Source organism: Acomys minous (assembly GCF_964271855.1).
Source record: "Acomys minous genome assembly, chromosome: 13".
Classification (NCBI taxonomy): domain Eukaryota; kingdom Metazoa; phylum Chordata; class Mammalia; order Rodentia; family Muridae; genus Acomys; species Acomys minous.
The window spans coordinates 17077429-17097620 of NC_140495.1; the positions used below are offsets into that span (position 1 = coordinate 17077429).

At 45.5% G+C, this 20192-nt stretch overlaps 1 protein-coding gene across 1 annotated transcript in view; it reads left to right on the top strand.

The window, feature by feature from the left end:
- Positions 1-20192, top strand: part of LOC311580798 (collagen alpha-4(VI) chain-like) — a gene marked incomplete at its 3' end in the record, with an annotated part of 112166 nt that overhangs the window by 21299 nt on the left and 70675 nt on the right. The window contains exons 6-12 of the mRNA XM_084752513.1: positions 1829-2458; positions 5800-6345; positions 6965-7519; positions 13768-14102; positions 15383-15461; positions 19671-19816; positions 19988-20080. Of these exons, the coding sequence (XP_084608639.1) occupies positions 1829-2458; positions 5800-6345; positions 6965-7519; positions 13768-14102; positions 15383-15461; positions 19671-19816; positions 19988-20080 (2384 nt within the window). The remainder of the gene's footprint in view (positions 1-1828; positions 2459-5799; positions 6346-6964; positions 7520-13767; positions 14103-15382; positions 15462-19670; positions 19817-19987; positions 20081-20192) is intronic.

Genomic DNA, 20192 nt, shown 5'->3' on the forward strand with positions numbered 1-20192 from the left:
GAGGAGGAGGAGGAGGAGGAGAAGGAAGAAATGGTTGTGAAGCAGAGGGGAGGCAGAGGAAGCATTCTGCATTCCTCAGTATGAGGGAGTTGTCCCTGTATATAGAGAAGAGAAAGGGGACATGGAAACACCCCAAGTGGACATCTGCGGCCACCACTACTATGCTGCTCAGGCCATCTGTGTCAGCGGTTGGAAATGATAATTTATCCTCATGGGCCTGGGTTAGCAGGAAGTCCAGTAGCTGAGATGTGTTGACCTTATCTGAGGTTTAGATGAGGCTTGGCTCTGCTTATGACGTCATCCAGCTACTCTGAGCAAATTCTCCCCGTGGCAGTTGCTGAGGGGCGGAGGAAAAGCCAATCGTATAAATACTTTTCATCTCTCTGCAGCACCTGCTGACACACTATTAGCCAAAGTAAGTCACGTGACCGTCAGCCTCAGCGGAGAAAGAAAGTACACTGTTTTGCATGGCATGAGGAGCAGGGAGTGGATATTTCTGAATAATAACCCAAGCTACCACATACCTTTCCTAGAATGACCATCGCCTTTTATATTTATATTTATTTTATTTTATTTTATTTTATTTTATTTTATTTTATTTTATTTTATTTTATGTGTATGGATGTTTTGCCTGCATGTGTGTCTGTGTTACCCTGGGTGTGCCTGGAGCCCGTGGAGGTCAAAAAAGGAATCTGGGTCCCCTAGGACTGGAGTTAGAGATGGCCGAGGGCCACACCTGTGGGTACTAGGAGTCAAACTCAGGCTCTGGAAGAGCAGCCTGCGCTGAGCCACTTCTTCTCCCTCTTATTTATTCTTTGTATGTGTATGTGCCTGTGTGAGTTTGCGTGTACCACATACATGAAGGCGTCCCTAGAGGCCAGAACTGCGCATCAGAATCCTGGACCTGCAGTTATAGGTGCCTGCGAGGCATCATGTGGGGGTGCCTGGAACTGAGCTCAGAGCCTCCTCAAAAGCAGACAGGGCTCTTAACCCCTGAGCTGTGTCCCCAGCCCCTCAATTTCTTCTCTTTTCTTTTTTGAGACAGAGTCTCGCTAGATAGACCAAGCTGGCCTTGAACTTGTGGTTCTCTGCCCCAGCCTCCCAAGGCCTGGGATTTTAGGAATGCCTCACCCTGTCCAGTTAGCCCAGTATTTGGAGAAAGACTTTCACAAGCATTGCAGAATTTCATTGAGATAACATAAAGAGGGCAAATGTAATTAAATAAAAGACATTTCAGACCCCTAAAGATACTCTGACTCGCTGGGCATGAGGGCGCACGCCTTTAATTCCAGCACTCGGGAAGCAGAGGCAGGTGGATCTCTGTGAGTTCAAGGCCAGCCTGGTCTACAAAGTGAGTCCAGGACAGCCAAGGCTACACAGAGAAACCCTGTCTCGGAAAAAAAAAAAAAAGATACTTTGACTCAGAGTGTCCTTGAAGGTGGAAAAATGAAGGAAAGGCCAGCCAACACCCTGAGCTTCTAAGATCGTTAGACAAACCGGAAGACGATCTTGAGTGATTTTATGATGGGTGTCTGTATCTTTATATATTTTGAAAGAGGTGTGAATTTTTTATTTTTATTTTTGGATGAGACTTTTGGGACAGGCATGAACCTCTTAATGCACTTTGACTATGATGCCAGAAAAAAAAAAAAAGACTTTCTCTAAATTCTAAAGCATGCAGGTAGAAGTTAGCACACTGTAACTTGAAACCTTAAACTCGTTGTTGCTGCAGCGAGCCCACGCCACAGCAACACGTTCACACACGTGCGAGTGCTTTCCTCACTGCTGCGTTCTCATGCTGAGAACTGTCCTGTCTTTTGGTTCCCAGCCTGCCTGACGGCCATTCCAGCTGACTTGGTGTTCCTCGTTGAAGAATTTAGCAAGGCCAGGCAATCCAATTTCCAACAAGTTATCCATTTCTTGAAGAACACCGTTCACTCTCTCAACATCCGTCCTGACGTCACAAGGATCAGTTTGGTCTTTTACGACGAGGAACCGCGGCTGGAGTTTTCCCTGGATACGTTTCAAAACGCTGCTCAAGTCATACACCATCTGGACAAGCTGACTTTCCGAGGAAGAAGAGGAGGGATGAAGGCAGGCGCTGCTTTGGAGTTCCTGAGGAGTCAAGTTTTCATTCCAGAGAAGGGTAGCCGGTCCAGTCGAGGTGTACAGCAGATCGCAGTGGTCCTCATGGAAGGTCCTTCTCTGGACAACGTGTCTGCGCCTGCTTCTCACCTCCGCAGGGCCGGGGTCACCATCTATGCAGTGGGCATCCAGCCTACCTCTGAGAGTAAGGACCTGGAGAAGATTGCCACCTACCCTCCCTGGAAGCACGTCATCCTCCTAGAGTCCTTTCTGCAACTTGCCATTGTGGGAAACAAACTTAAAACCAGGCTCTGTCCTGAGTGTGTGGGCAAATATCCTCAGATGAGTTGCACACCACAGAAAGTACAAGAAGGTAGGAGGGTTTGCCTGTGTTTGGGCTATGTGTGTGTGTGTGTGTGTGTGTGTGTGTGTGTGTGTGTGTGTGTGTGTGTGTCTGTGTGTGTGTGTGTGTGTGTGTCTGTGTCTGTGTGTGTGTCTGTATGTGTGTGTGTGTGTCTGTGTGTGTATGTGTGTGTCTCTGTGTGTGTGCCCTTCCTGTCTCTTTCCCATCATGAAAAAAAATATTGGCGTAAATTCATTAAAAAACAGAAACCTCAAGCTAGAAAACTTTTATTTTGTCTTGATTCTAAACAGTGCAGAGGGAGGGGTTTGCTTCCTCGGAGGTATCTTACTTTTTCAGAAAGGGTCTCTTGTGACACAGGCTGGCCTCAAATATCTACAAGCTGAAACTGACCTAGGACTCCTTGTCCGCTGCCTCCACCCCTCATGTGCAGGGACTACAGGCATATTACCACATCTGGCTTACATATGTAAATGTTAACTGTCTTTGGCTCTTTCAAGGCCTTTGTGTCTGCTTCTCCATTTTTTCTCTCCCTTGCTAGGATTTCTTAGATTCAACTTAGCATAATAGATTTAAATTAAAATTACTGAAATGCAGATTATTGATTTAAAATTCAAGCCTGTGATTATGTCTTCAGGGGGACAATCACTGAAGTTTTATTTTTTAAAAAAAGATTTATTTGTCATATATACACAGTGTTTTGCCTGTATGTACACCAGAAGAGGGCACCAAATCTCATTATAGATGGTTGTGAGCCACCATGTGGTTGCTGGGAGTTGAACTCAGGACCTTTGGAAGAGCAGCCAGTGTTCTTAACCTCTGAGCCATCTCTTTAGCCTCGAGGTTATATATTTTTAAAAAGCACTAAATGATTTTTTATGTTTTCCTGATTTCTTGTCTTGAGGTCTAGAAATATGAATTATACAAATGAGTCTCTATCTTTCCCCTTGACCTGTGTTTTTAGTGCCTCTTTCTGTTCTGAGAACGAGAAATTTGTTAAAGATGGGTTTCATTTCCTGGTCCATTTCCTGCTTATATTCTATTGGGCAGAAGAGGAGGAAAAGAGTGCAGCTAATTCACAAAGGGTCTGAAGAGTCTGAGAGCTGACTCCTGTCCCAGGCTGCACAGCAGCTAAGAAGGGGCCTGGACTCAGGAAAATCATCTAAAGACTAGAGTTTGGAGGAAGCTTAGACACTAACAGAAGCTTTGATGATTTTACCAGAATTCTTCCTGGATAATCACAATGATCCGAATATTTACCAATTATTGATCAATCTCTCTCTCTCTCTTTCTCTCTCTCTCACACACAAAGGGGGCACACATGCATGCACACACATGTGTTTATGCATGCACACATATACATGCATGCACAAGTGAGTGAACCTTTTAAACACTTGGTGAAAACTGGGCGAGGTAGTGCACACCTGTAATCCCAGCACTCAGGAGGCAGAGGCAGGCAAATCTCTGTGAGTTCGAAGCCAGACTGGTCTACAAAGCAAGTCCAGGAGAGCCAAAGCTACACAGAAAAAAACTGTCATGAAAAACCAACAAACAACCAAAACCCACTTGGTGAGTGTCATCCATGTGGGTGCTCAGTAGCAGCCCGACGCTAACATGAATGAGCTTAAGGAAATAGCAAGCAACAAGATATTCTTCATATATGAGTCTAACTCATTGGCAGCCATTCGCCAGGAAGTCATTCAGGACATCTGTTCCTCAGAGAGTAAGAATTCAAAATATGATCATATATTAACTATACACAATAAAAAGAGTGCAGCTAATTCACAAATGGTCTGAAGGGTCTGAGAGCTGACTCCTGTCCTAGGCTCCTCAGGAGCACACGAAGAGCCTGAGTATTGGCTTAGCATGTTGGTCTCTTGTTGTGTGAGCTGGATGCAGACATTCCTTCCTACATAGTGGCCCCTCTCTCTGCCTCTAGACAGCCATCTGCCTGTCACCTCCCATAGGTGTAAGCACAAAGACACAACTCTTACTTTATAGGTGAGACGATCTGTTCTGGAGCCAAATATGAGTAACAATGACACGGTGTCTTAGACGACAGTGTCTTAGTTATTACTCTATTGGCGTGAAGAGATGCCGTGACCCAGGCAACTCTTATAAAGGAAAGCAGTTGAGTGGGGCCTTGCTTACAGTTTCATCATGGCAGACAGTCTGGTGTTACACAGGCAGGCATGGTGCTGGAGCAGTAAGAGAAGAGCTTTTACATCCTGAACAACAGACAGACAGACAGACAGACAGACAGACACAGAGACAGACAGACAGACAGACAGACAGACACACACACATACAGAGAGAGAGAGAGAGAGAGAGAGAGAGAGAGACAGACAGACAGACAGACAGACAGACAGACAGACAGACAGACAGAGACACACAGACACACACACACACACACACACACACACACACACACACACACACACACACACAGACACACAGACATTGGGCCTGGCATGTGCTTTTGAAACTTTAAAGCCCACTCCCAGTGACACACCTCCTCAGATAAGGCCACACTTCCTTCGCACTAGTGCACCAACTGGTAATCAAGGATTCAAATACGCGAGCCTATAGGGACTGGTCTTATTCTAACCAGCACACATAGGAACAAAAGTTTAGGTTACCCCAAACTCCATGTTCTAGCATGGTAACCATCTGACGAAACTTAATAGTTCCAGAACAAAGAAAGTCATTGATTGCAGCTCTTATCAAACACAGTGGTGGAAAGATTGGGTGGTGGGTTAGAACCTCGTGGGGGGAAATCTCTGCTGGAGGCCTCAAATGCTGTCTGATGGCATTCTTAGGCTTTTGGTTGCTAGAGGGTAGTGATCCACCAAGCCAGTGCATTCAGAAGGCTTTAGCCCGGGGCCTGGAGAGAGGGCTGAGCGCTGCAGATCACGGGGATGCCAGCACTTGTCCGCATGGCCGAACTCAGAGGACACTGGGAAGGGAGTATATATATATACACACATACATATATGTGTGTTTGTTTGTTTGTTTGTTTGTTTGAGACAGGGTCTCAGTATATAGCCCTGCCTGGCCTGGAACTCAAAGAGATCCACCTGCCTCTGCCTCCTGAGTGCTGGGATTAAAAGCATGCGCCACCACACCCTGCTAAGAGCTGGGGCATTTAATCAACCCTGCCAGCTGTTGGCCAGTGACTGCTACTAGTCTCCCTCCTGGCATTATGGTCTGCCCAGTATGAGGCTTATGATGCTCCATGCTCAGGGGATTATGGGTGCTGAGGGAGTAGGGTGGTGCTCGGGATCAGTGGTTTTGGCTATGTGCCTCCTCCTGATATTCTGGTCTAATGGGCGTGGCTTCTTCTCATTGGCCAGGTTGCACACATGTGGAGAAGGCAGACATTTACTTCCTTATTGATGGGTCTGGTAGCATCAGACAAAATGACTTCACTGAAATGAAGAAGTTCATGAAGGAGGCAATAAAGATGTTCCACATTGGGCCTGACAGAGTACGCTTTGGAGTCGTTCAGTACTCAGACAGAATTATAAGCCGGTTTTTACTCAGCCAGTATGCCAGCGTGGCAGAGCTGAGGACAGCTATCGACAACATCCAACAGAGAGGAGGTGGTACCACAACTGGTGAGGCCTTAAGAGAAATGACCTTGATCTTCAAAAACACTGCCAGAAACAGCGTTGCCCGATACCTCATCGTCATCACTGATGGTCAGTCCTCAGACCCGGTGGCTGCGGCTGCACAGGGCTTGAGGGACATTGGCATCAACATTTATGCCATTGGAGTCAGAGACGCTAATATGACTGAGCTCAAGGAAATAGCAAACAACAAGATATTCTTCATATATGAGTTTGACTCATTGGCAGCCATTCGCCAGGAAGTCATTCGGGACATCTGCTCCTCAGAGAGTAAGAATTCAAAATATGATCATGTATTAATTATGCACAATAATAGCTTTCATTATATTTCACTTATGTATATATTTTTTATTGTATTCACCCCATTATTTTTTTCTGGCTCTCTCTTATTTCTGTTGATCTCTCTCTTGTTCCTAACTGTCCCCCTTCTATTTTTGTGTTTGTTCTCCTTTTTTTCCCTTTTTTCCTTGTCCTCTGTGTTTTTGACTCAGTGGAATTCATGAGAGTTGCAATGGAAGCATGGGTGAGAGGTTATTATCAGGAGCATGGGCATCTTGCCAGGGGCTCTAGCACTGGTCTAGCTAATGGATCTTTATTACTTGAAAGGTCTTTATTCTCTTCTGTAATTACTGGCTGGTTAGTAAGTTTTGAGGACAGAGTGACAGTGACCTGGAATAAATCAAGCTGGTCAAATTTTATATCCTTATCCCACAGCTGTGTCTTATTTTGAGACTAGTTTGTGCTGAGTTGCAGAAAGTTTATTGACCACTCCTCATTCCCTTAAAAAAAAATATGTTCGTGCTACCCTCGGTTGTTGCTGGGCACTTGTGATCCACTGGCTCCAGGTTCTGACCAGATGTCCCTTTGTGCTGTCCCTCCCTGCCCTCAGCCTGTAAGAGGCAGAAAGCTGACATCATCTTCTTGATCGATGGCTCAGAATCCATCGCCCCAAAGGACTTTGAAAAGATGAAAGAATTCATGGAAAGGATGGTGAACCAGTCAGCTATCAGTGCTGATGAAATTCAGATTGGCCTTCTGCAGTTCGGCTCCGTTCCCCGGGAAGAATTCAGGCTCAACCAGTACTCCTCAAAGGTGGACATCTGCAGAGCCATCTTGAATATGGAACAGATTAACGATGGTACCCGTACTGGGAAAGCCTTGAATTTCACGCTGCCTTTTTTTGACAGTTCAAGAGGAGGGAGGCCCAGTGTTCACCAGTATTTGATTGTGATCACCGACGGGGTCTCCCAGGATAACGTAGCCCCCCCAGCCAAAGCCCTCAGGGACAGGAACATAATTATTTTTGCTATTGGGGTAGGAGAGGCTCAGAGAACCCAGCTTCTGGAGATCACTAATGATCAGGACAAAGTGTACCATGAAGAAAATTTTGAGTCCCTGCAGAACCTGGAAAAGGAAATTCTTTATGAAGTCTGTAGTCCCCAAGGTGAGTGACAGAGAAATTATTTTTGTCTGCAAGCTATCGGAGAGGTCAGGGGCGCTGTAGAACTCCGACCTTGCTAGCTGGGCATGAAGTGGAACAGGAAGTATCTGTCAGGCCTGAGCTCTTGACGCAACCATGGCTCAGGTTTCCCTGGGCACCATTAATTATCCCTGTGTTGTCACACCATGGGCCCTGGAGCCCTGAACATTCTCGGAACTGTCACCACAACTTCTTACCACTCTCCCCTTGTAGTATAGACAAAGCCAGGTAGGAATGTGTGTGCAGAGCTTCCAGAAGGTTGGTGACTATTGACAGGGCATGAGCAGAGAGCCACATTGTTGAGACAGACTCTTAAGATGCAGAACCCACCGTCTTCTGTGAAACCCTGTACAGATGTTCGTCTGCCTGCTCCCATTCTATTTCTAAGTGGCCTTTCTGCCTCACTCCCTAAGGCCCCCACCCCACCTCCCACTCCCTGCCAAGATGGCAAGGTTCAGAGACAATCTAACCTCATCCTTGTAATCTGGACCCATCACTCTGGGGTGATAGAAAAAAACCTTCATGGATGACTCTACTGTAGGTGTTAGGCTATCACAAACACCTTCATCTTCACGGTAGCTAATACATGCACATGCAGATACACTCACACACACATACACACAGGTATACATACGTGCACACAGATACACAGACACACATGAACATAGACATACTCACAGATATACAGACACAGACACATACACATACAGAAACACAGAATATCACACACACACTCATACCCCCCACACCCCAGCTCTGAGGACTCAGTCCAGGGGCTTGAGTATTCTAGGCAAAGTATTCTGCCATTGTATTCCATCCCAACCTCCCAGGATAGCTAACTTTTTTTCAAATACTTATATTGATTTTATAAAAATATTTGCTTGTGGATATGTTTGTGCACTGTGTGTGTGCAGTACTCGTGGAGGCCAGAAGAGGGTGCTGTATCCCCTCTCGGACTGGAGTTACAGACTTGTGAGAGAGTACCCAGTGCTCTTAACCATTGAGTTATCTTTCCTCCTCAACAGACTGCCCACCCCTATACTGAATGCAAGGCCTTGTGAGTGCTAAGTAAATACTTTACCATTGAATGGCACCCTCAAGGCAGTTGGTTCTACAGGCTATGTAGCTCCTCTTATTTTATTGTTATTATTTTTGAGACAGTCCCTGGCTGTCCCTGAACTTGCTAAGTAGACTAAGGCAGCCTTGATCTTTAGAGGTCTACCCACTTCTGCCTCTTGAGTCCTGGGATTGAAGGTGTGCGCCGCCTTGCCCAGCCACCATTGTGTCTTTTGATGCAGTATAATTTAGCATGACAAGGTCTTAAAACTTTAAACATGTCTGGATCATCTGAGATCTTTTTAAAATGAAGAACCCGAGCTCAGGGTAGGAGTCTGCATTTTAAAAATTAATTGACTATTCTTTGAAAGTTTTAGCCACATCTCTAATGCATATCGGCCATTTTTATGCCCCCTTCACCCCCTCCCATTCCCCTTCCACTCCTGATGGACCCACTCTTCTTGCCAATGTGTGTCCCTGTGTGCTTGTGTGTGTGCGTGTGTGTGCACGCGCGCATGTGTGTATGTGTGTGTGCTCGTGCGTGTATATGTATGCGTGTATGTGTGCGTGTGTGTATGTGTGTGTGCGTGTGTGTATGTGTGTGTGCGTGTGTGTATGTGTGTGTGTATATGTGCGTGTGTACATGTGTGCGTGCGTGTGTGAGACCCACTGAGTTTAACTTGGGTTGACAGCCTGCACATGGATAGGGGCTGTTTGCTGGAGCATGGCAGGAGTCTGTATATCTAACAAGATGCAGGTAGTGCAGATCCTGCAGGTTTGTGAACTGTACTTTGAATAGGGGGGAAGTGTAATAATTTAGCGAGGCCTAATATAGTCATAGAGTGGTATAGTAGGGGGTAATGTTGTATAATATAGCATGGTGCAGAATCATATGGAAGAATTTATAAGGAAACCATAAACTCTACAAAAGATACTATGTATATAGCAGATGATTTTGTCGTTTTATCTCTAAACATATGTTTATATATATGATATATGAATTATTAATTATTATTATTTTTGAGACAGGGCCTCTCATGGTAGCTCAGCTCATGGGACTCACTGTGTAGCTTGGCAGGCATGGCACTTATGATAATTAGCCATAGCCTTGTGAGTGCGGAGACGACAGGCATGCGCCACCATGCATGGTATTGTAACGTTTTACCATTCCGATGCTGAAGAGAAGGGAAGACAAGCTTGTCTTTTCCTTAATTATGTACCTGTTAACAAGGGCCTGTGACCTCTGTTGGCTTTACCAGGAGGCAGAATGTGGGCTTTGGACATTCACAAAGCACTTGGTATCTTATTTGATTCTTCAAAATCTGAAAGAGCAAGCAGTATTAAAACAAACAAACTATTAGGATGCTTTTTTCCAGTGGGAAGCACTGATGTAGCTGTCTCATGTGACGTGGCTGTAAAGGCAGAGTGGCCCATCTGGGCCACTGTGGAGATTCTCAGGTTACTCTGTCTGTGTACAGTGCAGCGCTAATGTATTAGATGGGGTCCATTCATCTATTAGCCACACGGGCTCCTGGTGAGGTAGAGGCCATCATTACGACACTCAATTTCTACGTGAGAAAAACAGGGCTGAGAGTGATTGCAAACAATTGCCCAACAGTTCCGTGTCAAAAGACCAAACAATGCCCGGCATGGTGGCTCATGCCTTTCATCTCAGCACTTGGAGGTGGAGGCAGAGGCAGCTGTGAGATCTAGGCCAGCCATGGTCACATAATGAGACCTTGGTGTGTGTGTGTGTGTGTGTGTGTGTGTGTGTGTGTGTGTGTGAGAGAGAGAGAGAGAGAGACAGAGACAGAGACAGAGAGAGACAGAGAGACAGAGAGACAGAGAGAGAGAGACAGAGAGAGAGAGAGAGACAGAGAGAGAGAGAGAGAGACAGAGGCAGAGAGAGAGAGAGAGAGAGAGAGAGAGAGAGAGAGAGAGAGAGAGAGAGAGCGCAGGTGAGAGCAGAAACACTGAATTGGGCGTGGTGGTGTGCAACTGTAATCCTAGAATTTGGAGGTGGAGGCAGGAGGTTAATGCCAAGTCAGGGTCATTTTGGTTTTGGGTCAACCTCAGCTACACAGAGGGTTCAAGGATAGCCTGGCTACACGTGATCCTGTCTCAAAAGCAAACATGGAAAACAAACAGGGACTGAGGAGTTGTCGTAGTCAGTGAAGTGCTTGTCACAAAAAGCATAAAGGCCCTAGAATTCAGATCTGAATACAAATGTGGTGGTATACATCTGTAATCCCAGGGCTGGGGAGGCAGAAACAGGAAGGTTCTTGGGGCTAGCTGAATCAGTGGGCTTTGGGATCAGCCAAAGACTTTAGTCTAAAAAAAAAAAAAAAAAAAAAAAGCTTTGTCTCAAAAAGAAAAGAAAAAAAGAAAAAAAATACCAAATGCTTGAGGGAGACACCCAGTGTCAACATCTGGGTCCCACATCACCATACAGGCAAGCACATGAATACATGTGCATACTTGAACACACATACATATGAACTTGTACATACATACACATGCAAAACCAACCCCCCAAACAACAGCAAAGCTCACATGCTAATCACTATGTACACACATAGAGACTTTTTGTAATAAACTTGGGCCTAAGAGCTGCCAGGCTTCAGTATGGAAGACTCATTTGGGGTCCCTGCACCCTATCAAAGGCTTAAAGTCTATTTTTGTGAATTATTAAATTAATGTCCTTGCTTGTGCTGCTTCAAGATGCTTATTGCTTTTAAGTAGCCCAGGGAATCTGGAAATTATTTAAAACAAACACAGTGGTATTGTAGGGTATTTGATCACACTGTGAACCTGAGACTATGTACTAGAAAAACCTGTTTCTAGTTGTGGTGTGGCTTAGCCCTAGCACACACCTTTAATCCAAGAGCTTTCTGTTTGAATATTATAAACAGGATTAAATAAAGTCAACCATAGGTCACGAGATGGAGCAAGCATCATTGGTGGGAATGAACATAGGAAAAAACCATAGAGAGTAGGAGGAAGTCAGTAGGATGGATAGAGAGGCACACAGGAAGTAGAAGGGAGGGACATTCAGTTTGAGGGTTTTTTGAGATGGTGGGAAAGGAACTTTCTTGCTTCCTCTGAAGAGGAAGGTCAGCTGGATGCTTTTTTTGTCTCTTTGAGCTACCAGGCTTTGACCCCAGCATCTGGCTCCTGAGTCTTAATTGGTAAAATCGAACGATTGAGATTTTGTTAAAAACAACACAAGGGTGCAATTATTTTTAAAAGTGGAGGCTGAGGTGTAGTTCAGTGGTAGAGCACACTTGCTTAAAGCCAAACCAAACAAAGCAAAACAAAAGTTGTAAAGTGAAACAAAAAAAGCAAGTCCTACATGTTGCAGTTCAAATTCTTCAGGCATCAAAGTCCTGTATTTGCTTTCTTTGCAGGTGAATGGTAGCCACCTTTTCTTTCCAACAATCCTGTACCGGGTGCATTAGGGTTCTTGTTCATTTCGGCTTTGATTCAACTTTTTGATGAAATTGGGCCAGATGCTTTAGTAACACTCAGAAACTAATTTATCACAGAATTCTAGAATCACAAAGCTGAAAAGGCCTGGAGATTGCCTGCTAAGATCCAACCCTCTCCATTAACAGGAAAGAAAATGGCTCCTCGCTTTTATGAATCACTGAATAAAGCAAGCCGAGAAGGTTCTAGGGCATGTAAATTGGAAACACAGTCATAGCCATATGACAAAGCAATAGTTCTCTTGTATAAGACTGGGTCTAACATAGAAATGGGATTTTAATTTGTGAAACTGCCATTCTGTGAACTTGAACAAGATTTTAAAAAGTAAAACAAAATCAAGTTATTTGACACGAAGACAGGAGAAAGACACTTTTCACTGTGCTGGTCTCAGAACCACACCAGCTGGGGTATGTACGCTCTTCATGGGGATGAAACCTCATGTCCCAGCCTCAGAACTTCGGGAGATGTTTTATTAGTGAGGGCCAGCTACATGCTTATGCCTCTCCAAGTTGTGCCCTCTAATCTGCAGTTTTAATTTTTCTAATTCAGAGTCAAGTATTCCAATGAGTGAAGACTAAAAAGTTGAGAGAGAGAGAGAGAGAGAGAGAGAGACAGACAGACAGACAGACAGACAGACAGACAGACACACGGACAGAGACAGAGACAGAGCGTGTGGTCAGAGGACAGCGCATAGCAGTTTGTTTTCCTTCTATTATGTGGGTCTCAAGCTCAGGTCCTCCGGCTTGACAGCAAGCACCTTTTCTTTTTCCTGCTGAGCAGTCCTGCCGGCCTACAATGTGTGAAGATTTAAGGAGGAACCGTCCACATATCCAGGTTGCCTTGAGTAGCTTTAAGCTATGCGTTGCCCCCCCCCCCCCCCCCCCGCTGAAGTAATTAATAGTACTAGCTCTTTCATGGTTGCTAAGTTATTCATTCATCTACATTCTAAACTAGACGTTATCTGTGAGCATCAATTTTGCATTCTCGATGGAATTTCATAAATGGGCTTATTATACACTAATTATAGCCTGAATCTCCAGCAGACCTTCAAAGTCTAAATTTAGCCTCCCCAGAGGACCTTACAATTTTTTCAGGCAGAAGAAACAGAAAACAGAGGCTACCATACCATTCAGCTCTGACCTTTTCTAATAGTCTCCCACAGTCCCAAACAAGGCTGATGTAGACGAGGAAGAAAATTCCCAGGGCTGAAGGTGAGTTACAAGTACTGCTGAAAGAAACTCAAGATTTACTTTAGGTCCCCCTTACCTGTCAGATAGCCAGTGGTTGTCTGTATCAGGTCATGGGAGAACAGGTGACACAGCTCCCACTCTTAAGAAGTCCCCTGTTTAGTAGAAGGGAAGACCATGTAAAGCCTCAATGGAGCCACACAACATTAAATACTTGATCAGAGGAGGTGCAGGTAAAAATAGGAGCATGCTTGGGAGAAGGGTCAGGCAGGCATTTGGACTGCTACATGAAGGACTTGAATATGTCAACCAGCTGCATGGAAAAGAATCCCCCAGGTAGAACATTTTGCACTTTGTATCAGTTAGCTTTTACCGTGTAACAAATAGCACCCTCCCACCATTATTTAATTTTTGGGCTTCTGTGCTGTTCCATTCTTTCTGGCAGCTTGCAAGTGTCTAATCTCGCTCTTCCATTTTTCGAAGGATGCAGCGTGGATTTGTCTGTAGGAGTTGATATCTCAACTTCTTCAGAGCGAGCTCAGCAGGAACTTCAAAGACTGCTGCCAGGGCTGATGCAACAGTTGGCCTTGCTTTCCAACATCAGTTGTGATGCTCCTGGCCAGATCGACCCGAGGTTCCGCTATGTGGTTCTAGGCTCCAGCGGCCAGCTTGTCTTTGACTCAGGCTTTGAGAAGTACGGTGATGAGGCCATACAGAAGTTCTTGGTGCATCAGAGTTCAGTGACCAACCGTATGGATGTAGACTTTCTGCAGTCCCTGGGAGAGTCTGCCATTCGCCTGTCTTTGGCTAAAGCAAAGGTACTACAAGCCTAGGACCCAGGCTATGGAGCCATGGGGCACGGTAGGATAAAAAAGGCAAAGGCGTTTGTAACTGGAACTAACAGTAGGTGGGTTTTCTTTCAACAAGCCCATCTTTCTTAAGCCCTGGAGGCTCTGTGCTTAAACAATACCAGGAGGGACCAAAGAGCAAAGCCTTGGCCCTGGCCTCCAACTACCTACTGCTTAATGGCATAATTCATTCTTTTGTTTGATTGTTGAGACAGGGTCTCAGCTATGAAGACGAGGCTAGCCTTGAACTCACAGAGCTCTGCCTGCCTCTGCCTTAAAGGGGTGTGCCACAGTGCCCTACTGGCACAATTCATTCTTAAGACACTCAGAGGATGCTGCAAGACGCCCCTAGTCTGTTATGTTCGCTCACAGCTATTCAGAGCTTAACTGTTATTTTTCTAATCATCACCTTGAGCTGGCCCAAGCACACCCATGAAGCTCCTTCTGCCTTCCTAATGCCCCTTGAACTGTATAATTCAGGCTTATTTTACACTTAGTTTTTTGTTTTTGTTTTTCTTCTTCTTCCCCATTCACAACCCAGTGTCCTCTACGTGCCTTCTCTCCTCTTGTCAATGGTGCTTCAGTATTTTTTTCTTTTTTTGAACAGATGAAAGATGGAGGAGACAATTTTTGGAAAGTATCTTTAAATGAATAGTTTAGACTCTCTACCCTCACTCTAGGGCGGGGAAGGGGGAAATTTAAATAAAAATAGATTTATAATTTAATAACAAATGAGTAGGTGGAACGGAATAGAGTAAGAAGCTGGACACACACACACACACACACACACACACACACACACACACACACACATACACATACACACACAAATCCTCTTGTAATTTTAAGAATTGTGGTCAGGCAGTGGTGGCACACGCTTTTAATCTCAGGACTCAGGAGGCAGAGAAAGGCATATCTCTGAGTTCGAGGCCAGCCTAGTCTACAGAGGGAGTTCTAGGATGGCCAGGTCTACACAGAGGAAACCGTGCCTCAAAAAATAAATAAATAAACAAATAAACAAACAAACAAAACAAAACAAAAAACCACCACCAACAACAAAATCCTCAACCCAAACTAACTAACCAACAAAGCAACTGCCCCCAAAATGGGAAAAGAAAAAAAGAAAAGGAATAAAAGAATTGTGCAATTTATAGCATGTACTTCTGAATCTCCTTCCTTTTGTTTCCTCCATTCTTCCTGCTCTCTTCCCCTCCCTCTCTTACTCTCTCACTTCCTCACCCGGCTCCCAGGTCCTTTTAGTGCTTACAGACGGACTTGATGAGGACCTACCGACCCTGAGGAGAACCTCGGAGCTCCTTCGCAGCAGAGGTAAGCGGGCCCGTGCCCGGTATGGACTGGCCCCTCCCACCAAGGCTGAGCCCCTGTATGTCTCAGTTGGGAGTGGACTCCAGGAAGCCACCGGCCCTCGCGGGTGGAGCACTGTTCCACGGGGCTGAGGTCCTGTCTCCTTTGTGTGAGTCGGGGGATGTGCAGGCATCGCCCACTCTTGGTGTTCTTGATGTCAGATCTGGCTGGACAGTTTGCAGACGCCACTGTGCTCCAGGAGTGTGCTTTAGGTGTCTCAGAAGTTTCTGTGCATCTTTTTTGTAAGGCTGGAGTCGGTTGGCAGCTGAGCCTTCCTCACAGCCCTTTCTTTTTTTTTTTTTTTAAGTACATTTTTCTTTTCTTTTTTTTTCTTTTTCTTTTTCTTTTTCTTTTCTTTTTTTTTTTTAAGATTTCTTTATTATGTATACAATATCCTGCCTGCAAGCCAGAAGAGGGCACCAGATCTCATTATAGATGGTTGTGAGCCACCATGTGGTTGCTGGGAATTGAACTCATGACCTTTGGAAGAACAATCGGTGCTCTTAACCTCTGAGCCATCTCTCCAGCCCCAGCCCTTTCTAACCGGGTCAGTCTGCTCTGCATTAGAAGACGCCCATTGCCCAGAGTGGATGCAGCCCTGTGCTGGCTGTATTTCAGAGCGCACTTGCTGCTCGGCCGGATAAAGTGGCTTTGGCTGTTGTCACTCTGTGTCACACAGGGCAAACACAGGACGGATATCCAGTCACACTGACTTGATCACGCTCCCTTGGGGGCAGAATAAGAAAGGAAGGGCGCATTCTGGGGACAGAAGGAGAGGGAGGAAGAGAGGAGACCCCTTCACCCTGAGATCTGGTTGAAGCCTCTCACCCACAGAAAAGCACAATTAACAACTGCTTAGCGCTTTTCTCCTCCCACCCCTGTAAACCTACACTTTTCTAGGAATCTCACCAGAAACCCAATTTACAGGGTAAGGACGTGTGCCACGCCCCTTTGCAGCCCTCGTGGCTCTGGTTTTTACAGCATTTATCAGAATCTAATCCCATCTCCCCCATCTCCAGACCTCAGTTATCTATCTCACCGGGAGAAACGGGGCAGGAGGAAGATGTTTCTTAGCAACCTTTTGGGATGCAACTTGAGAGCCACCAAAACGTACATAACCCTAAAGCTTAGACAATTTATTCTTCCTCTCTCTTGAAGAAGCCTGGATCCACACTTGGGTCTGTCTTGTTCCGTGGTACTTTTTCTTTGGGGGAGCCCATCCCACGCTTTTAGACATGGCCTCCTCCTCCTCCTCCTCCTCTTCTTCTTCCTCCTCCTTCTTTTTAAAAGACATGGGCTTTCTTCTGAGTGCCTCTCTTTCTTTTACTCTTCACACTTAAGCCTGAATTAAAGTATCTTCAATAAAATCTCCAACCCTGCTTCACAAACAGGCTAGTCCTGCGGTTCTTCTCTGAGTTGATAAGATGAACCTGGTTTGGCCTGGGGTTTGGGTCACTAAAGGTTCAGAGGAAATCCCAGCTCTGCTGAGGATGGCAGTGTGGAGCCATGTGTCGGTCCCCGCACAGATGTCATCTTTCTCCTTTGATAGCGTGTGTTCCACACAGCGTGATGATTTTGCCATTGGTTAACGATGTGGTGAAAAGCATTAAAAAAAACGACAGTTTGCATTCAGATGAACTTAGTTTGTTGACTGCCCTGGAAATTTACATTGTTGGCAACATTTTTTTTTTTTCTGGAAGAAATTTGGGAATATGTGACAAGAGACTGTAAATTTGCTCATGTTAGTTGCCAAGAATATATATTTAAGGAGTCATTGGGAATATGTGCAAGATTGTCAGCCACTTGCTCAGTGGCAAAAAACGACTAAGCTGAGTTTGCTGATCAAAATATTAACAGTAATATTTGTTATGGCATTCAACAAACATAGCAATTCCTAGCTGAAGTTTTCTTTCTTTCTTTCTTTCTTTTTTAAATTGTTTTTCTTTCGTTCTTTCTTTCTTTTTTTTTTTGAGACAGAGTTTCTCTGTTACACAGAGCCCTGGCTCTCCTGGACTCTCTTTGTAGATCAGGCTGGACTTGAACTCACAGAGATCCACCTGCCTCTGCCTCCCAAGTGCTGGGACTGGCTGAATTTCTTAAATACCTATGTCTGTTTGGTCTCGTGTGAACAGAATTGCTAAGTTCTGCCAAAACTCACACAACCTCCAAACCTCATGGCTTGAGGTGGTCAGATGTGTGCCCTTCATGCCTCCTGTTCATCACTCAGGCTCCTTGGCTCTCTTTAACTGCCATGGCAGGGGAAACAGGGCAGAACTGTACACTGTTCCGGAGATGTTTTTCTGGGAGTGGCACCTGTCACTTCTGTTCATGTCTTGTTTGCTGCAGCAACTATATTATCACTTTGTACTTAAAATATTTTTCAAGGTTGGAATTGAGGTTTGCTGAAGTTTATAACTTCTAGGGCTGGAGAGACAGCTCAGTGGTCAAGAGCAGTGTTGCTTTTACAGAGGTCCTGGGCTTGGTTCCCAGCACCCACATGGTGGTTCACAACTATCTGGAATTCCCTCTTCTGACCTCTGAGGGTACCTGGCATGTATATATATATATAGGCAAAAGACTCATCATATAAAATAAAACAAATCGAAACCAAATGGAAGTACAATCATGCATCCTCAAGAGGGGACCAAACTATTTGTAAGTAGTAGTCACTCAATTATCAGAATTTCCCCCTCCTCCCGTCTTTCCTCACCAGGGCATGTGTGCAGTAATCATTAAGGCACATCCAAGCATAGACATTGTTTATTCATTTTAACTTTTATTTACTTGTGTGCATTCATGTGTGTGCATGCTGTCATGTCCCAAAAAAAAAACTTGGAGGAAGGTGGCTCCACCCAGCACCTCTCACCCTGCCCCCTACCCTAACCCTCTCCAGCTCAGGGGTGGGCTTCTTCCCCCCAATGTCCCTCCCACCCCGCTAGCTTCTGATTCCTATATAGTCCTGCCATTTTGACCACACACTTGGGTCTCTCCTCTCTTGGCTCTGTTCTTGGTTCCTCTTGTCCTTGTCTCTTGGTCTTTGGCTCCTCCCTTGGTCTGCCTGCTCTCTCTTTTTCTCTCTCTTCTCTTGTTCTCTCCCCTTCTCTTTCCTTTAATGGTCCAGTTCAGTCCAGACCCTTCCGGATACCCCTGGCTGTTCCTTCATATCTACAGTAAAACCCTTCTCTCTCCTCGGTCATACCTCAGAGTGGTCATGGCTACATTTTCATTCACCCACGTGCTTATGTTTATGTGGATGCCTACCACGGTACCCCTGTGGAGGTCAGAGGACCACACGCAGGAGTCAGTTTTCTTCTTCCACCATGTGGGTCTGGGGCTTGAACCTAGGTTGTTAGACTTGGCAACTAGTGCCTTTGTTTACATCTTACCAGTCTCTTGGCATAAGTTTCAAGAGTAAACTTCAAGTCAATGGCTTTAGAAGGATGTAACAACACAAGAAAGACGCTTGAGGGCCTAGAGAGCAGGCTCAGTGGTAAAGAGCACTGGCTGCTCTTCCAGAGGACTCAGGTTCAATTTCAGGCACTCACATGGCAGCTCACACCCATCTGTAACTCCAGTCCTGGCAGATCTGGTATCTTCTCTGGCCTCCGTAGGTGCTACATGTGGTGCGTAGACATACATTTGGGCAAAAACTTATAAATACAAATAAAAATAAATAAACCACAGACAAAAATAAAAAAAAAGAAAAGAAAAAAGAAAGGCATTTGTAGGAAAGGCAAGATGACCATTGATAGTTCGAGGTTAGCCTGGGCTTTCTTGAGTACATGGGGCCAGCCAGGGCTACATAGGTAGAGTCTATATGTAACAAAAAAAATGAAGCCAAACCAAACCACAACAATAACAGCAATGAAAAGGAAGGCTAGTTGTTCGTTGTTGTTGTTGTTGTTAGAATCTCATTGTACGGAATCCTGGGAGCCCATACAGCCCAAGCAAGCTTTGAACTCCTAATCTTCCTGCCTCAGATTACATGCCGTGTAGCTGCAGATGTAAGCCAGCCTACCCGGCTTGGGACCTTGCTTTGGTTTTTAACAAAAATGCAGCTTGAGAGGGGAACAGACTGAGGATGTGGTAATGGCGGGATGACGGGTGACCAACTGGGGGCTGAGACAGAGAGATGCTTCTAAAGACATGAACCTCACCGTTGACGTTTTGCAGGGCTCTCCGGGCTCCTGCTCATTGGCCTGGAAGGCGCGCATAAGTTGGAAGAACTGCAGGAGCTGGAGTTCTGCAGAGGGTTTGTGTACAGGCAGCCTCTGAGCTCCAGCCTCCTGTCCCTCCCGAGCGTCTTACTGAAGCAGCTCGTGAGTTCTCTTCCAAAGCGTTGTTCCTCACTTGGTCCTAATGATGATAAAGACTTTGAAACCTTGGGTGGGGTTTGTTGGGGTGGGGGGATGGGGGGGTGGAGTTGCCCATCTAGCCTGTCGTGTGATCCAGAAGGAAAAAGCATATGTGACACAGGTTCTGCCTTTCAGGACACCATCGTGGAGAGGACATGCTGCCAGGTGTACGCCAAGTGTTATGGTGACGAAGGGCTCAGGGGTGATCCTGGAAGTCCTGGGAGGGAGGTAAGAATTCCTAGGTGCGGATGGGGGAGGGAGAGAGGTGACACTCAGTACCCAGTGCACACCAACTCTTGCACCCTCACAGCCTTCTTTCTAATTTTACAGTCACGGCAAA